A 19633-nucleotide genomic window follows, 5' to 3' on the forward strand; every position below is an offset into this window, starting at 1 on the left:
AGGACAGAGATGGGTGCAATGCTCTGATGTTGGCAAACACTACAGTTATATAACCGGTAGCTGACCAGTCAGTGCCAGCAAAAGTGCCATAAACACGTTATCATCTGTAACCTGTAATTACTTTTAATCCACCTAGGCAATCAACCTCATTTGTGTCAGTCCGTGCCTGACACAAATGTCCTCAGAGGGGTTTCATAAGGGAAGCACCGTCACATTGGCAATAATCATCATTCCCGAATAATACAGAATAAACACCATTTAGAAGTGCATGAGTTGGGATCATATAATGCTTCTGAAGTAATACAATTGAAATTAAGAATAACATTTCAACTGTCTGCTTTAATTTTATGTGATCTATTCTACTCTGGTCATGCTTTTACTGTACTCATGTATGGATATATTACAAAACTGACCACAGATGAGTGTGAAACTTGACTGTACTATCATCCACACCAGAGCTGTGTGTCTCATGTGTGGCTGTAAAGCATGAGCCTACAAAAGTAGCTTACTCTCTGGTGTTTGGACTCAGAATTTTCAATTATACTCCCACAAACACAACACAATCAAACATACAAGCAGTCACCCCTGGTTTGACAAGTGTTAGAGCGATTCATCAATTTTTAACTCTCTGCTACCACCTGGTGGATGCAACAAGGTTTCTGGTATAACGCTGTTCTGTGTGCTTTCTCCAGCACAGTCACATTTACCTGTATAGAATATGTTTTCCTTATTTCTCATTGGTGTGTATCTCCACAGGATTTGGTGGACTGGCGGAAGCCCCTGGCATGGCAGGTGGGCCACCTCAGAGAGAAATATGATGCGTGGGTTCACCAGCCAGTCGACAGACCAATCAGACTGTTTGGAAACCCCTTCCTGGAGGCCAGCACCAAGACTTCATGGTAAAAGACTCTCTGTATATGTCTATATATGTGTGTGTATATGTGTGTGTGTGTGTGTGTGTGTGTGTATATATATATATATATTTCCATTGGTATATTGTGGGTCTAAATTCATTTGTGTTCTTAGGAACCAGTGAAAGAGCGTATATTTTACATATATTTTGAGTTTCTTCAGTGTGAAGAATTTTGAATGTGCTCTGCAGTATTCTACAGCTATAGAGGACTCATCTAATTCCTTTAAATTAAATGTAACAACACTTAAAATACATACAGTAGATGTGCACATGCTTGTATGTGTGCCTGTTGATGTGCGTGTGTGTCCCTCTCTTTCTCTCCATAGGCCACCTCCTGTGTGTGTACATGTTTGTGTGTGTGTGTGTGTGTGTGTGTGTGTGTGTACAGTCAATATGATTTTTATGAAATATACATTCCGTTTTATAGACTTGCAAACAAAACTTGGCTTGGTTTTACATCTTTGTCCATTCCTGAGGTTTCCACATATGAATGTGTGAAATTCTCAGATGCCATTATAAGTTTGATGTAAACCGATTCTGCAGTTTTTGCAATTGAAGTGTTGCTGCAGCAGGAGACTTGTTGACTCTGGTATTGTATCAGTGGTATTGTACTGATCATTTATAATTAACTATAATTAATCCCTTTACAAATAAATTAAATAAACACATTTGGGACATGAAGTGTGGTCTCAATGTAGAGCCTACTTGAGCCCATCTGAATGGGCTGTGGGGTGCGTCAGACAAAACAAGTTTGGGAACCACATTCAAACAGTTATTGTCAGTGATTCCTAAGCCTATTTTAACACTGATAGCTTAAGATCTGTCCCACTCTAATTCACTTTCATACAATTCACCACAGTCACACAGCTGTTGAGTTCAACAAGCAGCTACACTGGAGCAGCTGTTGGTTTCAAGAGCAGCTTCAGAGTCCCTATTACAGGAACACAGAACATTTGTTTTTCACTTTACCTTCTTCAGCTTTTTCAGCTTGTCTAAGATCCCTGCTCTCCTGGCCATTAGACTGCACCACCACAAGGACATTTCTTCTTCTAAAAAGATTAAGATTATGACCATATTGCTATATGCTCTCTTGCTACAGGTACTGGGTGCCAGTGGTGTGGCTTCCTGTTGTGTTTTATTTCAGTTGGCACTGCTACACCACCCTGGCTAAGGGCACCACCAGGCTAGAACTCACTTCAGGTATTACACACACACGTGCCTGCCCTCACACACAGCCATATTACAATGCATGCTGACATTATGAAGACATTAGCACCAGACATTCTTGCACACTTTCGTTTTCAGTTACACATCCACATTCTCAGTTTTGTACGCACACAACCATACAATACAACATGTTTGTCATCATCTTCATGTCCAGTTAATATGTGTATACATCTATGTCAATATTTGTGTGTGCGTGTATGTGTGTGTGTGTGTGTGTGTGTGTGTGTGTGTGTGTGTGTTTGTGTGTGTGTGTGTTTGTGTTGCCAGACTTCTCTATCCCAATCCATGAGCACATTTTCCCACTGCTCTTTTTGTTGGGCTGGTTCTTGTGGTCATTGATCGAGTACTGCATCCATCGCTTTGTCTTTCACATGAAACCCCCAGCTCATAACTACTACCTCATCACTCTGCACTTCCTCCTGCATGGACAGCACCACAAGGTAGAAACACACAACACCACAGAGGCTGAGGGACGGGGCAGGTCTCACGGTCCTAAAACTGGTTCAATCATAAACTTGTATTTGTTTATTATGCATACTTTACAGCACAGTTAATGAATAGCGTTATATTGCTGGTAATAAACAACTGTCTTCCTATTCCCCATAGTTTCAATTTCATATTGACTTCTTTTTTCTGAATGCAAATGGAGGATTACCACTATTTAGAATTAACATCGATGATTATGATTCTCTTAAAACAAACAAAAACAAACAAATGCTTTTTGTGCTTTTGAAACCCCGAAAAAAGTAGATACAGTACTGTTAACTTGTGTTAAATAATTCATTATTTGTGGTAGTTTCTATCTGTTGCTTCTCAGTATCATTAGATTAAATAGACTTAATTGATCGCAAATTGGGAAATTTTAAGTGCTACAGCAGCAAAATATCAGACACACAGCACACATACAGAATATACAAGAAATAATAAATAGGATAGAATACAAGAATCAAATATTCAAAAAATAAAGATACAAAGGGAAGAATGTACAAATGTATATACAATTTGGAAATAAAAATGTACAACTACTTAAATAGTATTTATAAAGATGTAAGTAAAATGTCTCAGTGTATGATATCTGTCTCCACAGTCTCCGTTTGACGGCTCTCGGCTGGTCTTCCCCCCCGGCCTGGCCTCCTTAATGGTGGGAAGTTTATATCTGTTCCTCTGCAGCACACTACCAGTCATCCTCGGGACATCGGTGTTTGTCGGAGGACTGTGTGGCTACGTGGTATATGATATGATCCACTACTACCTTCACTATGGCTCACCAAAAAGAGGCTCGTATATGTACAACCTGAAGGCCTACCACGTCAAACACCACTTTGAGCACCAGAGAGCAGGTGAGCTCTGGAAACCTGAATTTAATAGACATACAGTATAGGCAAAGCAGGGCAGCTTTATTTGTAAAGCACATTTCAGCAACAAGGTAATTGAAAGTGCTTTACATAAAACATTTAAGAGCAGTTACAAACGATTAAAAAAAAGTGTTAAAGAGAATATGAAACCAGCTAAAATACAATAAAGACAGCTATAAAATACAAGAAAAAAAAGTTACAGAACTGAGAGTTGCAGCGGACCTGCAGTTTTCTGGGAGTTTGTTCCAGATATGTGGTGCATAAAAACTGGATGCTGCTTCTCCGTGTTTGGTTTTGACTCTGGGGACAGAAAGCAGACCGATCCCAGACGACCTGAGAGGTCCATTCAGTGCTGTATTAACCAACAGTGATATTTTGAAATCAATTCTTTGAGAGACAGGAAGCCAGTGTAAAGACCTCAGAACTGGAGTGATCCACTTTCTTGGTCTTACTGAGGACTCCAGCAGCAGAGTTCTGAATCAGCTGCAGCTGTCTAATTGATTTTTGTTTAGGGAGACACAGTTAAAGTAGGCAATTCTACTGAAGATCAAAGCAAAAATTTTAAATCCAGCTGAGACATAAGTCCTTAAACCCCTGATATATTCTTATGGTGATAATAGGCCGACTTTGTAATTGTCCTAATGTAGCTATTGAAATTCAGGTCTGAGTCCATGACAACACCTAAACACATATAGGCCTTGGACCAAGGAAGATCCTATGTGATAATTTAATTAAGATCATTTTGATTCTCCTTGCTTCTGTTTGTGTTTGATCTATCTAATGTCATCTCTTTTTCTCTCTCCAGGTTTTGGAATCACCACCAAGTTCTGGGACCACCCCTTCAACACAGTCATCCCCGATGAGAAATTCTAACGCAGAAATGGCTCTCCTGTAGGGCCGTAGGACTTATCAACCCTCCTGAGCAACCAGCCCACATCCTATAAGCGGGAACACACACCGTTCATTCAATCTCTGCAGCCATAGCTTTCACAACAAAGGAGGCGGCTCCACTTCTGCGGACTCCTTGGCCACTGCAACTAATCCATACATCCATACTATATCACATATCATCCTGCTTTTTTATTCCAGCCAGCAACACATTTTTTGCTTTTTGCGTATTCGTGGACCACTCCGCACTGTTTCCTCACTGTGATCATTCATGCACAGGTGTAAGGCCTTTCTGTGCCATTCTTTATAACCAAACCAACATTTACTACTGCTGTGCTCCTCACTGCACTGACCTCACCAGCCAAATCATCACCCTATAGCCATTCACAACATCATAATGTACAGCTAGGAGGTGTCATCTATATATTTTGATTGTTGTGGTTAAATTGAATTTGAAGGAATTGGATGATTCCTCTATCGCTGTAGAATACTGCAGAGCACATTCAAAACTCTTCACACTGAAGAAACTCAAAAAATACTCAAAATACACGCTCTTTCACTGGTTCCTAAGAATGCCAACAGCATAACACAAATAAATGTAGACCCACATTACCAATGGAAATATATATACACACACACACACACACACACACACACACACACACACACACACACACACTGTCGTAGCTCCCTTCAGAGGACAGAGGGAAAAAGAAGTGAAAGATAGTGGGTGAATGTGGAAGACGGATAAGGAATCGGATGGGACAGAGAGACAGAAAGTGTGTTAGAGAGTGTATGTAGAGACTGAGTGAGAGAGAGCCCCCAAAATAGTGAACCAACTCAGGAAAGAAACCTTTACCCTTCCTCCACACTAACTGCAGCTTGAACATTCCTCATCACTGCATCTCTTTTTGCCGTCAATCACTAAGCTACCCCGACGCGCTTGCTACACTCTATTGCACTGCACGTTTGTAACAGTCAAGAGAAGTTCTCTCCACCATGTTTGGCCTCACTGTAGTTTTTTAAACAACTGTGAACCGATAACATTTGGTTTCAGATAGTTGAACATGCTGCGATTTATTTGGCCATTTAGATTTCATTTATTATAAGCAAAGCTGCATAAGTGAAACTATACTGTAGGGCACTACTAATGCAATGTACTGTTGATGTCATGTGAAGCAGAGCCTGAAATGTGGAGATATATTTTTGCGAGTCTTTTGTAATATTTCCTCCATTTTCTTTTCTTTTCGTCATTAATGATACAACAACGATGTAGAAAAAATATTTTGTAAGATGCTTTGTACAGAAGAGGAGATTCTTTTTGCACCAGCTTTATGTTGTCAGAGAGAGCAGATATTTTCTTATCGCTTAGACATTATGAAAATGCATGTAGATGTAAAGATGGATGGATATAGAGCATTTCAGAGGGACAGAGTTCAAGGCATGAGGCCAGCCTGTCAGACTTCCTGCTGTGGGGATCTTGGGGTCAAAGGTCACAGGGTCAGCTAGGTGACAAGAGTGGGTTTATTTTCTCCAGACCCCCCTTCAGGTCCCACTCCATCCAATTAAAGTGGCCCTGCAGATCCCCGCAGATTGACGATGGATCAGCCATCTGACTGGACAGCAGCAGGTCTTGATAGTGACTGGTGGATCCTCAAAATGTCTCTTCTAAACACTCGACAACAATACTGATAACTACAGCAGAACAAACTTAATTAAAACCATTTATATAAATAGGTAGAGCACTGTGGGAATATACTACAACTGCAGAAAATCTTTTTTTTAATCCCCTTTTCTAGTTTGAAGAAAGACCCTGCTACATAATATATATGTACATACATTCTTACATATGTGATGTATGTATAATAACAATTTTCTAAGAATAGTAAAATAATGCACTAAAATGATTCTATTTCCGAATCTTTTTTTCTTAATATTCAGTGCTGCAGTACTAATTAAGTCTTCAGATAAACCTTAAGAGGGCTGTGTCACCAAAACTTTTCTGATAAAAGAAAAGTTGAATAGGTTTCACCAGGGCTTGCAGGCTTGAGCTATAACTGCACCAAAATGTCAAACTGTTGTCTGCAGCACACATGGTTTATATAAAACCATAACACTGTCTGTCTTACGCTGCACACTGTCCAGTTCATATGAATGTTTAAGGCATCAAAAAAAGAATTCTGACTTTAATACAATGACTACGTACCACAAAGCCATTACTGCACAAAGAACCAAAAAAAATGTTTGATGGTGAAGATAGCGAACACCATAATAATGATTGGTGTAATAATGCATACTGATTGTGTCGGCTGCTTGGCAAAGTGAAATGATTCCACCTGTTGGAAAAAATTACATACAGATCTTATTAAGGTATATTTATATGATACAGATAAAGGACAACAGCTTGTAAGCCTTGATTCTGACTGGTGAACTTTTCCTGTTGCTAAATTATGCAGCGTAAAATCTCCTAAATCAGTTTACTATAATATGTTTAATAACTTTTATTTTGGAATTTTAAATGTCTATGCAAATGCTGGCTATTTGTAAATAATAAAAAGTCTGTATAATTCTGATGTCCGCCTGTCTTTTACTTTTTATTTGATTGCTGTTTACTACATTTATAGGGGCACTCATAAATTAGATTAGTTTAGATAGACTTTATTGGAATTTTCCAAATTTGGAAATTTCAGTGCTACAGTAGCAAAATATCAGGCACACAGCACACATACAGAATATACAATAAATGCATAGGATAGAATACAAGAACATTATTCAAAAAAATAAAGATAAAAAATAAAAAGGAAAGAATGTACAAACCTATATACAAGTTGGGAATAAAAATGTACAACTACTTAAGTTGCACTTTGTGCAGTATTGTGATGTATATGGGTCTTATCTAACACTCAGTGATGAAGTGTTAATGGGGAGCCTCTGAAATCAGTTGATAATTTCTTGTAATAACTTATGTTGCTCTGGAGGAGCTTTGTCAAGACAGAAAATAAACTGCGATGATGTCAGAGTGATGCCTTCATGGTTATCTCACTTCGGCTTAGAGACTTTACGCACTGGGAATAGAGTTCGAAAGATGTGGCCATTTACCAGGCAGGAGATCCAGTTGCCTTGTGAAAAGCGTATAAAGTTGCCAAAATGATAATATAATAATAATAACATACAAATTAAACGTCAAACGACTTTCAGAGAGCTCCATTTATGTTGAACATAGAGCATTTGTTCCCAACCAGGCAGTGGCGGATGCAGAACGTGACAGATGGGTGGGCCTGGATTAAGTCGAGGTGGGCCTGAATCTAGGCAGTTGTCCCGAATCATCCACATAGTTCCCGAATCCAGGAAATTATACTAGAGCAGCAGTCTTGAGATGCCTGATGAAACATTTTCCGCAGGGCTTAAAGGAGAAAAAGGGAATTCGTTATAGATGGATTATCATTTTCGTTGTTCAAGATACTTGCTCGTTCAACTTCCAATTATCTTCCAATACCGCTCGATCACGTGAATTTGATCGTGGGAAGCCGAAATCGTGATTAAAATTTGATTCATTGTGCAGCCCTAGTTACATTTTAAAGTGCAGTTTTCTACTGATATGTTCTTTCAACTAACACTATTGCGATACGTTGCAGTCTTTCACAATGTGTATATTGTGCCAGTTGATATTGCGAGGACGATAAAAAAAAAAAATATATTGCGCAGCCCTAGTTTTGAATATTGTTTGGTCCTGATGAGTTGCTGTAATTTGAGGACATTGTCTACATGTAGTGAAACTGTTGCAAAGCCATCGCCCTCCCCAACCACCCCATACCTGTTACGTTTATTAGCTGTGAACACAGAAGGGTCTACTCTCCTTGATATAAATGCTGTAGACAAACACCTCTCAGTATATAGGCGAATGCAATACCACAAGTTACAGCGTCTAAAATGAACATACAGTTGAATCAACACCTCTGTAACACTGAACATTATATCCTTCATGAAGGTAGGATTAAATACAGGGCTGTTGTTTCAGGCCGTATTAGTTTCCACTAGTTGTTGGTCTGATTTATAAAGCTGTTTTAGTGTATGTGTCAAATAAACAATGCAGAAGAGCATTTGTGTGTATTTTTTTCTCTCCAAAACTTTATTCAACAAGTGTAACACATGAAGTGCAAACTTACACAATACAAGTATTGTAAACAAGTATTTATGTTGCTGCTTCATCTTGAACCTGAAGGTTACAGTGGGATTAGTCTGGCGCTGTGGAGGTCTGGCTCATAGACCGGCTACAACACAGATACATTCTAGGATAGGACAAAAAAACCAAACACTCTGCGTTGTTTGGTTTTTTATCTATTGATTCATCGCTATCATCGCGATGTTTCAGTGCCGTTCACGTCCAGATCGCGATAAGATGAGCGATGGCAACAGAAAACAAACCTGGGGACGAATTTGACACAGTTTTCGGTCAAAATGACTCCTTAGAGCTGTCTCTGCACCACGATTATGAGACTGCAGATTCCAGAGAAACTAGAAAAAAGACAAAGAAATCATCAATGAAAACAAACTACTTTTAAATAACCTTTTTTTAAAAAGAATTTATTCAAAATTCAATACTACTTAATATCATTCTCATGAGTTCAAACGTCTACAGTGAAGTCACTGGAGATCAAAATTACCTCTGGTATGACTGCAAAGGAACTGCATTCATCCACGTCAGCAGCCTGACACGGCATCTCTTTGGAAGTCTAAAACAAACGATCACTCAATGAGAGTTTGTTTCTAATGCACAAAACTAACAGACCTGCTAATATCTGAACCTCACATGTCGAGTATTACACAGGACCTGTGTGTCTCAATTAGGGCTGAAACGATTCCTCGAATAATTCCATTACAAAAAATCCTCGATGCAAAATTCTTTGCCTCGAAGCTTCGTTAAATCAACGTAATTAAGGTTGTACGGCTCACTGCGTTTCCGCACGGAGGATTATTACTAGCGCACAACACGTTGACGCTTCTGTGGACACGAGACGTTTATATACTGTCTATGCACAAGACTGACGGCCCAGATTACAATTGAAGGAAGACAAAAATAGCGAGGGTCTAAGAGAAGAGACAGGCGAGAGATAACGACAGAAAGTTTGGGATCATTTTAAGCTGCAAACATGCTGCTACATCATCTTTGTAGAAAACATTCAGTGTACTCATCCATTCCACGGAGCGAACCTGAGACAAGGTAATAAACGTCTGCTGCTCTCGTCCACCGCGCTGTTTCACACAACTAGCCTACAGCATGCTACTCTGCTAATAGCCATGTTTTACCAACAAGCTAAAACGAGAGCTGTTGGTTTGTAGTTTAACTGTTTATTAGTTTGCTACTAATCCTTGGAAACTTAGCTGCTGCCAGAGACAAACCGGCTCCCCCCCCCCCCCCAGCATGGCCACTTAATATGTGAACGCCATCTCTTTGGAAGTCTAAAACAAAGGGACGATCACTCAATGAGAGTTTGTTTCTAATGCACAAAACTAACAGACCTGCTAATGTCTGAACCTTACATGGTGAGGATTACACAGGACCTGTGTGTCTCAATACTACTTAATATCATTCTCATGAGTTCAAACGTCTACAGTGAAGTCACTGGAGATCAAAATTACCTCTGGTATGACTGCAAGGGAACTGCATTCGTCCACATCAGCAGCCTGACACGGCATCTCTTTGGAAGTCTAAAACAAAGGGACGATCACTCAATGAGTTTGTTTCTAATGCACAAAATTAACAGACCTGCTAATGTCTGAACCTCACATGGCGAGTATTACACAGGACCTGTGTGTCTCAATTAGGGCTGAAACGATTCCTCGAATAATTCCATTACAAAAAATCCTCGAAGCAAAATTCTTTGCCTCGAAGCTTCGTTAAATCAACGTAATTAAGGTTGTACGGCTCACTGCGTTTCCGCATGGAGGATTATTACTAGCGCACAACACGTTGACGCTTCTGTGGACACGAGACGTTTATATACTGTCTATGCACAAGACTGACGGCCCAGATTACAATTGAAGGAAGACAAAATAGCGAGGGTCTAAGAGAAGAGACAGGCGAGAGAAAACGACAGAAAGTTTGGGATCATTTTAAGCTGCAAACATGCTGCTACATCATCTTTGTAGAAAACATTCAGTGTACTCATCCATTCCACGGAGCGAACCTGAGACAAGGTAATAAACGTCTGCTGCTCTCGTCCACCGCGCTGTTTCACACAACTAGCCTACAGCATGCTACTCTGCTAATAGCCATGTTTTTACCAACAAGCTAAAACGAGAGCTGTTGGTTTGTAGTCTCACTGTTTATTAGTTTTGCTACTAATCTTTGGAAACTTAGCTGCTGCCAGAGACAAACCGCCCATCATGGCCACTTAATATGTGAACGGCATCTCTTTGGAAGTCTAAAACAAAGGGACGATCACTCAATGAGAGTTTGTTTCTAATGCACAAACTAACAGACTTGCTAATGTCTGAACCTTACATGGTGAGGATTACACAGGACCTGTGTGTCTCAATACTACTTAATATCATTCTCATGAGTTCAAACGTCTACAGTGAAGTCACTGGAGATCAAAATTACCTCTGGTATGACTGCAAAGGAACTGCATTCGTCCACATCAGCAGCCTGACACGGCATCTCTTTGGAAGTCTAAAACAAAGGGACGATCACTCAATGAGAGTTTGTTTCTAATGCACAAAACTAACAGACCTGCTAATGTCTGAACCTCACATGGCGAGTATTACACAGGACCTGTGTGTCTCAATTAGGGCTGAAACGATTCCTTAAATAATTCCATTACAAAAAATCCTCGATGCAAAATTCTTTGCCTCGAAGCTTCGTTAAATCAACGTAATTAAGGTTGTACGGCTCACTGCGTTTCCGCACGGAGGATTATTACTAGCGCACAACACGTTGACGCTTCTGTGGACACGAGACGTTTATATACTGTCTATGCACAAGACTGACGGCCCAGATTACAATTGAAGGAAGACAAAAATAGCGAGGGTCTAAGAGAAGAGACAGGCGAGAGAAAACGACAGAAAGTTTGGGATCATTTTAAGCTGCAAACATGCTGCTACATCATCTTTGTAGAAAACATTCAGTGTACTCATCCATTCCACGGAGCGAACCTGAGACAAGGTAATAAACGTCTGCTGCTCTTGTCCACCGCGCTGTTTCACACAACTAGCCTACAGCATGCTACTCTGCTAATAGCCATGTTTTACCAACAAGCTAAAACGAGAGCTGTTGGTTTGTAGTCTCACTGTTTATTAGTTTGCTACTAATCTTTGGAAACTTAGCTGCTGCCAGAGACAAACATCATGGCCACTTAATATGTGAACGCCATCTCTTTGGAAGTCTAAAACAAAGGGACGATCACTCAATGAGAGTTTGTTTCTAATGCACAAAATTAACAGACCTGCTAATGTCTGAACCTCACATGTCGAGTATTACACAGGACCTGTGTGTCTCAATTAGGGCTGAAACGATTCCTTAAATAATTCCATTACAAAAAATCCTCGATGCAAAATTCTTTGCCTCGAAGCTTCGTTAAATCAACGTAATTAAGGTTGTACGGCTCACTGCGTTTCCGCACGGAGGATTATTACTAGCGCACAACACGTTGACGCTTCTGTGGACACGAGACGTTTATATACTGTCTATGCACAAGACTGACGGCCCAGATTACAATTGAAGGAAGACAAAAATAGCGAGGGTCTAAGAGAAGAGACAGGCGAGAGAAAACGACAGAAAGTTTGGGATCATTTTAAGCTGCAAACATGCTGCTACATCATCTTTGTAGAAAACATTCAGTGTACTCATCCATTCCACGGAGCGAACCTGAGACAAGGTAATAAACGTCTGCTGCTCTCGTCCACCGCGCTGTTTCACACAACTAGCCTACAGCATGCTACTCTGCTAATAGCCATGTTTTACCAACAAGCTAAAACGAGAGCTGTTGGTTTGTAGTCTCACTGTTTATTAGTTTGCTACTAATCTTTGGAAACTTAGCTGCTGCCAGAGACAAACCGCCCCAGCATGGCCACTTAATATGTGAACGCCATCTCTTTGGAAGTCTAAAACAAAGGGACGATCACTCAATGAGAGTTTGTTTGTAATGCACAAAACTAACAGACCTGCTAATGTCTGAACCTTACATGGTGAGGATTACACAGGACCTGTGTGTCTCAATACTACTTAATATCATTCTCATGAGTTCAAACGTCTACAGTGAAGTCACTGGAGATCAAATTACCTCTGGTATGACTGCAAAGGAACTGCATTTGTCCACATCAGCAGCCTGACACGGCATCTCTTTGGAAGTCTAAAACAAAGGGACGATCACTCAATGAGTTTGTTTCTAACGCACAAAATTAACAGACCTGCTAATGTCTGAACCTCACATGTCGAGTATTACACAGGACCTGTGTGTCTCAATTAGGGCTGAAACGATTCCTCGAATAATTCCATTACAAAAAATCCTCGAAGCAAAATTCTTTGCCTCGAAGCTTCGTTAAATCAACGTAATTAAGGTTGTACGGCTCACTGCGTTTCCGCACGGAGGATTATTACTAGCGCACAACACGTTGACGCTTCTGTGGACACGAGACGTTTATATACTGTCTATGTACGAGACTGACGGCCCAGATTACAACTGAAGGAAGACAAAAATAGCGAGGGTCTAAGAGAAGAGACAGGCGAGAGAAAACGACAGAAAGTTTGGGATCATTTTAAGCTGCAAACATGCTGCTACATCATCTTTGTAGAAAACATTCAGTGTACTCATCCATTCCACGGAGCGAACCTGAGACAAGGTAATAAACGTCTGCTGCTCTCGTCCACCGCGCTGTTTCACACAACTAGCCTACAGCCATCTACTTGGCTAATAGCCATGTTTTACCAACAAGCTAAAACGAGAGCTGTTGGTCTGTAGTCTAACTGTTTATTAGTTTGCTACTAATCTTTGGAAACTTAGCTGCTGCCAGAGACAAACCGCCCCCCCCCCCAGCATGGCCACTTAATATGCACGTGAATGACGTCATCATGCCGGTGATGTCTGCATTCTTCATTCTTTCTCCTCACTGTAGCCTTCTGAAAATGTGTCCCCGAGAACATTGTAGCTGAATAGCCCTGCTGTAAGCATTGTACCGTCACATTTACCTTCTGGTTAGTGAACAGCTCTTTACATATCCAGTGCAAAGAGCCAGAGGCAAGAAGGGGAAGGGGGTGAAAAATATTAACATTTGGGCCACCAAAAATGTACTTTTTTTTTAAGGGTCTTGGAATTTGGCAAAACAAAATGTTGCTTTTTCTAAAAAAGGATATACAAAAGTATATATACAAAAGACAGGTTTCCTTTTTTTTCTTGTGAACAGCAATAATACATATTTACTACAGCTGTTTACTAAGTATTTCTTACTAAGTATTTCTTATCCAATTACTCGATTAATCGATGGAATAATCGGTAGAATACTCTATTACTAAAATAATCGATACCTGCAGCCCTAGTCTCAATACTACTTAATATCATTCTCATGAGTTCAAACGTCTACAGTGAAGTCACTGGAGATCAAAATTACCTCTGGTATGACTGCAAAGGAACTGCATTCATCCACATCAGCAGCCTGACACGGCATCTCTTTGGAAGTCTAAAACAAAGGGACGATCACTCAATGAGTTTGTTTCTAATGCACAAAACTAACAGACCTGCTAATGTCTGAACCTTACATGGTGAGGATTACACAGGACCTGTGTGTCTCAATTAGGGCTGAAACGATTCCTCGAATAATTCCATTACAAAAAATCCTCGATGCAAAATTCTTTGCCTCGAGGCTTCGTTAAATCAACGTAATTAAGGTTGTACGGCTCACTGCGTTTCCGCACGGAGGATTATTACTAGCGCACAACACGTTGACGCTTCTGTGGACACGAGACGTTTATATACTGTCTATACACAAGACTGACGGCCCAGATTACAATTGAAGGAAGACAAAAATAGCGAGGGTCTAAGAGAAGAGACAGGCGAGAGATAACGACAGAAAGTTTGGGATCATTTTAAGCTGCAAACATGCTGCTACATCATCTTTGTAGAAAACATTCAGTGTACTCATCCATTCCACGGAGCGAACCTGAGACAAGGTAATAAACGTCTGCTGCTCTCGTCCACCGCACTGTTTCACACAACTAGCCTACAGCATGCTACTCTGCTAATAGCCATGTTTTACCAACAAGCTAAAACGAGAGCTGTTGGTTTGTAGTCTCACTGTTTATTAGTTTGCTACTAATCTTTGGAAACTTAGCTGCTGCCAGAGACAAACCGGCTCCCCATCATGGCCACTTAATATGTGAACGCCATCTCTTTGGAAGTCTAAAACAAAGGGACGATCACTCAATGAGAGTTTGTTTCTAATGGACAAAACTAACAGACCTGCTAATATCTGAACCTCACATGGCGAGTATTACACAGGACCTGTGTGTCTCAATACTACTTAATATCATTCTCATGAGTTCAAACGTCTACAGTGAAGTCACTGGAGATCAAAATTACCTCTGGTATGATGACTGCAAAGGAACTGCATTCGTCCACATCAGCAGCCTGACACAGCATCTCTTTGGAAGTCTGAAACAAAGGGACGATCACTCAATGAGAGTTTGTTTCTAATGGACAAAACTAACAGACCTGCTAATATCTGAACCTCACATGGCGAGTATTACACAGGAAAAAACAGAAAGGCAATACATACACATGCTTGTGTTGGTGAGGATTACTCTGCACATTGTGAATGTGAGAACACAAACACGAACGAACGTACGAGTTTAGCTTGCCGTCCATCTACAGCATAGCTCTTCTGCCGTCCGTCATGGCGTTCATATTTCGCGCAAGTGGAGCATGACGTCACGTGCAAAGGGTCAATATTTATGCTAGCACTAAGAACGGCACAAAACAACAAATAAAACATCCATACAAAGTGTATGTGTAGTGTACCTTTGATGCTTGATAGAGTTGATTTTTTCAAAGATTTGATGCCTCAAAGTCCTTCTAATGCATGTGCAGCGGACTAGCATGGTGCCTTTAAACTCTGCTACACTGACGAGCATGCTTGCTAATAACAACGAGCTAAGCTGTCGCAAATCGGATGCTTCGGTGTATCCGAACGTCATCAAGTAGCCTATGCCCGAACCACCTCAACTATACCATTTTGCTTAATTACATGACAATATTTATATAAATTCTATGTGTAAGGGGTTTTGTATGGGTCTTACCGTATCCTCCACTCCGGCAGCAGGATGAAGCGTGTTCAACTAACTCTTCTTCTTCTTCTTCATCTTCTTCTTCTATTTGTTCTATTTCTTCTTCTTCTTCTTTTTGTTTCCGGCAGATGCATCTATGGCGTATTAACTAACTGTCGGTACACGATCCGTTCTGCCTGCACGATCCGTTCTGCACATGCGCAAAATGTTCGCGCATGTGCGGTTGTACGAGGATTTACGACACTGCACAATCTGTTCCACGCTTCCGCTCGACAGCCAAGCTAACGTTAGTTTAGCTAACAGCTAATTCGGCTAACTGCTGGCTGAGACAGCATGTAATAACTTTAAAAGACCCTCAAAATAAAACTTGAAAATAAACGTTGACATATATAACAAACACCTAACATATATAACAGCTGTTACGTCAGTTCTACTTTACTTGTGCTCATTTAAAATACAATCACTCAATACTTGTCTTTATTGTTATTACTGTGAAGTCTTAATTTAGCTGTAGCCTGCTTTTCCCATTACGTTTGAGTTAACGTTATTTTAGACTGAATCTAGCTGTCAGCTAGCGGTTAGCCGAATTAGCTGTTAGCTAAACTAACGTTAGCTTCCCGGTGGAGGCTAGCCATAGGCTAGCGTGGAACAGATCGTGCAGGTCGTATGGATACGTAAAACAGTATTATCTTGCGCATGTGCAGAACGGATCGTGCAGGCAGAACGGATCATGTACCGACACTAACACTTCACGGCTCACACCTGAATTTATAGGACTGTACCAAGTTGATGAAAGAGGACGGGGTACGAGAAAAGGACGAGAATTCCTTTTTTTTGCCTAAAGAGCAAATTGATTTATTCAAGAACAAGAAAAAAATGCGTTTGAGTGATATTTTGTTACTTTCATTCAACCTTTCAAAATGAATAGTTTATCATACATTTTGCTTTTATTAGAGGCAACAGTCAAATGATATCTCCCACCAGCAATCTTTAATCTGTATCCATCACTCTCCAAAGGCAGACTCGAGTGCTTATATATGAAGTAAAATAAAGTTATATTAGGGAAAATCAGAAAGAATTTAAACACCTTTTATGACAAGATCCTTTCTAAAAATATGATATACACTGTACATGAAATAAATATATTAATATAATCATTTAAGACCTTGCCCAGATTTCGCCCTGATGCAGCTACATATATCTGAGCTCACAAACCCTGGTTTGTGTGTTACCCTATTTTACACAAATGCCTAAAACTGGACAAACATTTTAATTTATTTAATTAACTTGATTTGTTATGCATTTCAACATAATTATGGTGGTGGCTGAATGATGATACCGATAAACAAAAATTGAAATCCCACAGACAGAAATGTATCCCTGCTAATTCATCTCTGCTGAAGTTGTTCATCTGCATTGCTTCTAAAATACAAAGATGGGAATGAAAGCAAGGCCATGGCCACCTCCCCTTAGACCAAACCCCAGTCCAGCTGGTGCCACTGCACTGGAACAGGTAACACATTTAAACCCATTCCCCTAATCAAAACACAGTCGCCAGTATCATTATTCTGAGAAAAAAGCAACACTGAAATCACAAAGAATGAATGTTAGGCCCACAGCATCCCACAAGATGTTTACAGGTACCTGTACATCACTACCAACCAATGACACATAGCTGTCAGACACAAAAGAAAGAAAATCAGGCTCCTCCAAATTGCAATCCATCTCAGGCCCAACCTGCTCACAAGGATAGGTATGCATCACAGGGTGTAACACAGGGTGAAACAACACATGAACTTGAAAGATTATTTCTCCTAACAGAAGCAGTAAATGCTATAGACTTAGCATGCACGCTTTTGCCACTGAACTTAACAGGGCATTCACAGTTCCAATGACTCCTACCTTTACATTAGTGACAGATCTTACTGGGATCAACTGCACTGGCTGTGCACAGACCACTCTGGCTTACCATGAAGTGGACTGGCTCCTTCACCCCACTGTTCACCTGCTGGATGAAACCCACTACGTTCGCCTCCATTTCTCCACAAGCCTTACACTCATGGTCACCACAGTGGATCAACATGTACTAATCTGCTCAAGTAGAAGCCTCCACTGCTGTTTTAACTTTATGTGCATTTTTAAGTTTTTAAGCTGCTCTAGAACAATCAGATTATACTATACAATGCATCATATGTACCAGCGTCCAGTGAAATACACCAGTGGTTAAAATGAGTAAGACGAGTTGTGAGGCAGCAGTGGCGCGCAAACAGGTACTGACTGTCACCTACTTAGCTAAGGAGGCTGTCCCTAATGTGGCCCAGGCCCTATGGGTGTTTACTCTACTGTAAGAATGCGGATACATATGGCTCAGACTGGCTTTCAAATGTGGTTTGAGTGATCGAATCACTATGCGCATTCAAGACACATTAAGTGTGTCCACACCTGTATTTAAAGCTGTCCACTTGTGATCCAGTCACAAAAAAATAATGTTAACACCAGGTCCAAACAGAGGCTTTGTGTTTCAATTCTCATGATGAGCTTACTAGCTTAAAGCCTGGTTTATACTTCTGCTTCATGTCAATGCGTAGGTTCCGCCATAGCCTCGACGCTGTCATGAACCGTTCGGACTTCTGTGTCTCTCCGTCTCATGTTTGGTCGTGGTGCGATTCACCCCCACGGTGGCAGGGGACTGCATTTACAAATGGCGTGGCTCGCCGTGCGAAACAGCGGAAATATGATCCTATCAGGTAAACCAATCACAGTGCTTCGCCTCGACGCGTAGTTACAACGGCGTAAGTGAAGACTGACGCCTATGGCGTGGAGTACGGCGTCGATTTTACGCAGAAGTGTAAACCAGGCTTTAACCTGTAACTTGAGCTTTAGCCTTTAGCTTTAGCTGTAAAATCCCCTTGATGGAGGTTAAAAAGGTTAGATTTAGGCATATAATTTATTGGTTAAGGTCAGACAAAAGGTTGGGATTAGGCACCCAACTAACCTTTATAAAATCTCCAGTTTTTTAGCATAGAGAGTAATCACATTGCCGACTCATCCCGTGTAAATAGCCACATGTGAATTAGAAGGACAGTGTAAGAATTATCAGGACCTTCCTGCAGACAACCAATCAGAGGCTCAGAATAATACACACTGTGTGAATATTCATGAGGTCCTGCTATTACACAACTGGCCATAGGGGGCGCTGTGGTGATACACAGATTATACACAAAATCAGGTGTATGTGTATTAAATGGTCATCTGTTTTTTTTTTAATTTTTAGGGTCAATGGACCAATAGAAACACTTCTACATCTTTAGAATTTTTTCAAAATTAGCAGGACACTGCTCCTGTCCTGTTAATACAAAATGTCCTTCTAGTGTGGTGTGTATTCTGACCAATTGTCCTGCTAATACACATGTACCAACACACACACACACACACACACACACACACACACACACACACACACACACACCCAGCTGCAGACATTCACTCCCAGTACTATGTCAACTTTCTGTGTGCTGAGCCTCAGCAAAAATGAGTGAGTGCAACTTGTTTAGCCATATTAAAGCAAAATCAAGATACCATGACACTTCTAGCGAACGTTACTGTTGTTCGTGCCTGATTTAATAGTGCTACATTGATGTTACATTGACCAATGAAAACACCAACACACTTAACTTTTTAAATAGTTATCAGGCTTACTTATAATTTTACTGTTTTTAACATGTTATAGATAAAATACACCACATACAGTACTAATATCCATGTTTAACTATACAGAGTAGTATTTTTTCGTTGTGAATTTCTGATTGGGTGGGCCAGCTGTCAATGTGGGCGGGCCCAGGCCCGTCCAGGCCCGCCCACAGCTCCGTGCCTGCAACCAGGGATGTTGGTCGATCAGTCCACCACTTTGGTCCACTGAATACATTTGTTTCTCAACAACTATTCGATGAATTTCGATTATATTTAGTATAT

At 40.6% G+C, this 19633-nt stretch overlaps 1 protein-coding gene across 2 annotated transcripts in view; it reads left to right on the forward strand.

Annotated features, from left to right (window-relative positions):
• fa2h (fatty acid 2-hydroxylase) overlaps positions 1-5669 on the forward strand; it is a 54330-nt gene extending 48661 nt beyond the window's left edge. Inside the window, exons 3-8 of one of the 2 annotated variants that reach the window (XR_004897760.1) lie at positions 757-899; positions 2013-2113; positions 2408-2580; positions 3228-3480; positions 4301-4446; positions 4485-5669. Coding sequence is in view for 1 of the 2 variants with exons in the window: in XM_031310398.2 (XP_031166258.1) it covers positions 757-899; positions 2013-2113; positions 2408-2580; positions 3228-3480; positions 4301-4368 (738 nt within the window). In the remaining variant the exon portion in view is untranslated. Of the gene's footprint in view, positions 1-756; positions 900-2012; positions 2114-2407; positions 2581-3227; positions 3481-4300 lie in introns of both variants that reach the window. The other variant, XM_031310398.2, reaches the window with a different exon arrangement.
• Positions 5670-19633: the final 13964 nt, after the last annotated feature.

The sequence above is a fragment of the Sander lucioperca genome, chromosome 7 (assembly GCF_008315115.2).
Source record: "Sander lucioperca isolate FBNREF2018 chromosome 7, SLUC_FBN_1.2, whole genome shotgun sequence".
In the NCBI taxonomy this organism is placed as follows: domain Eukaryota; kingdom Metazoa; phylum Chordata; class Actinopteri; order Perciformes; family Percidae; genus Sander; species Sander lucioperca.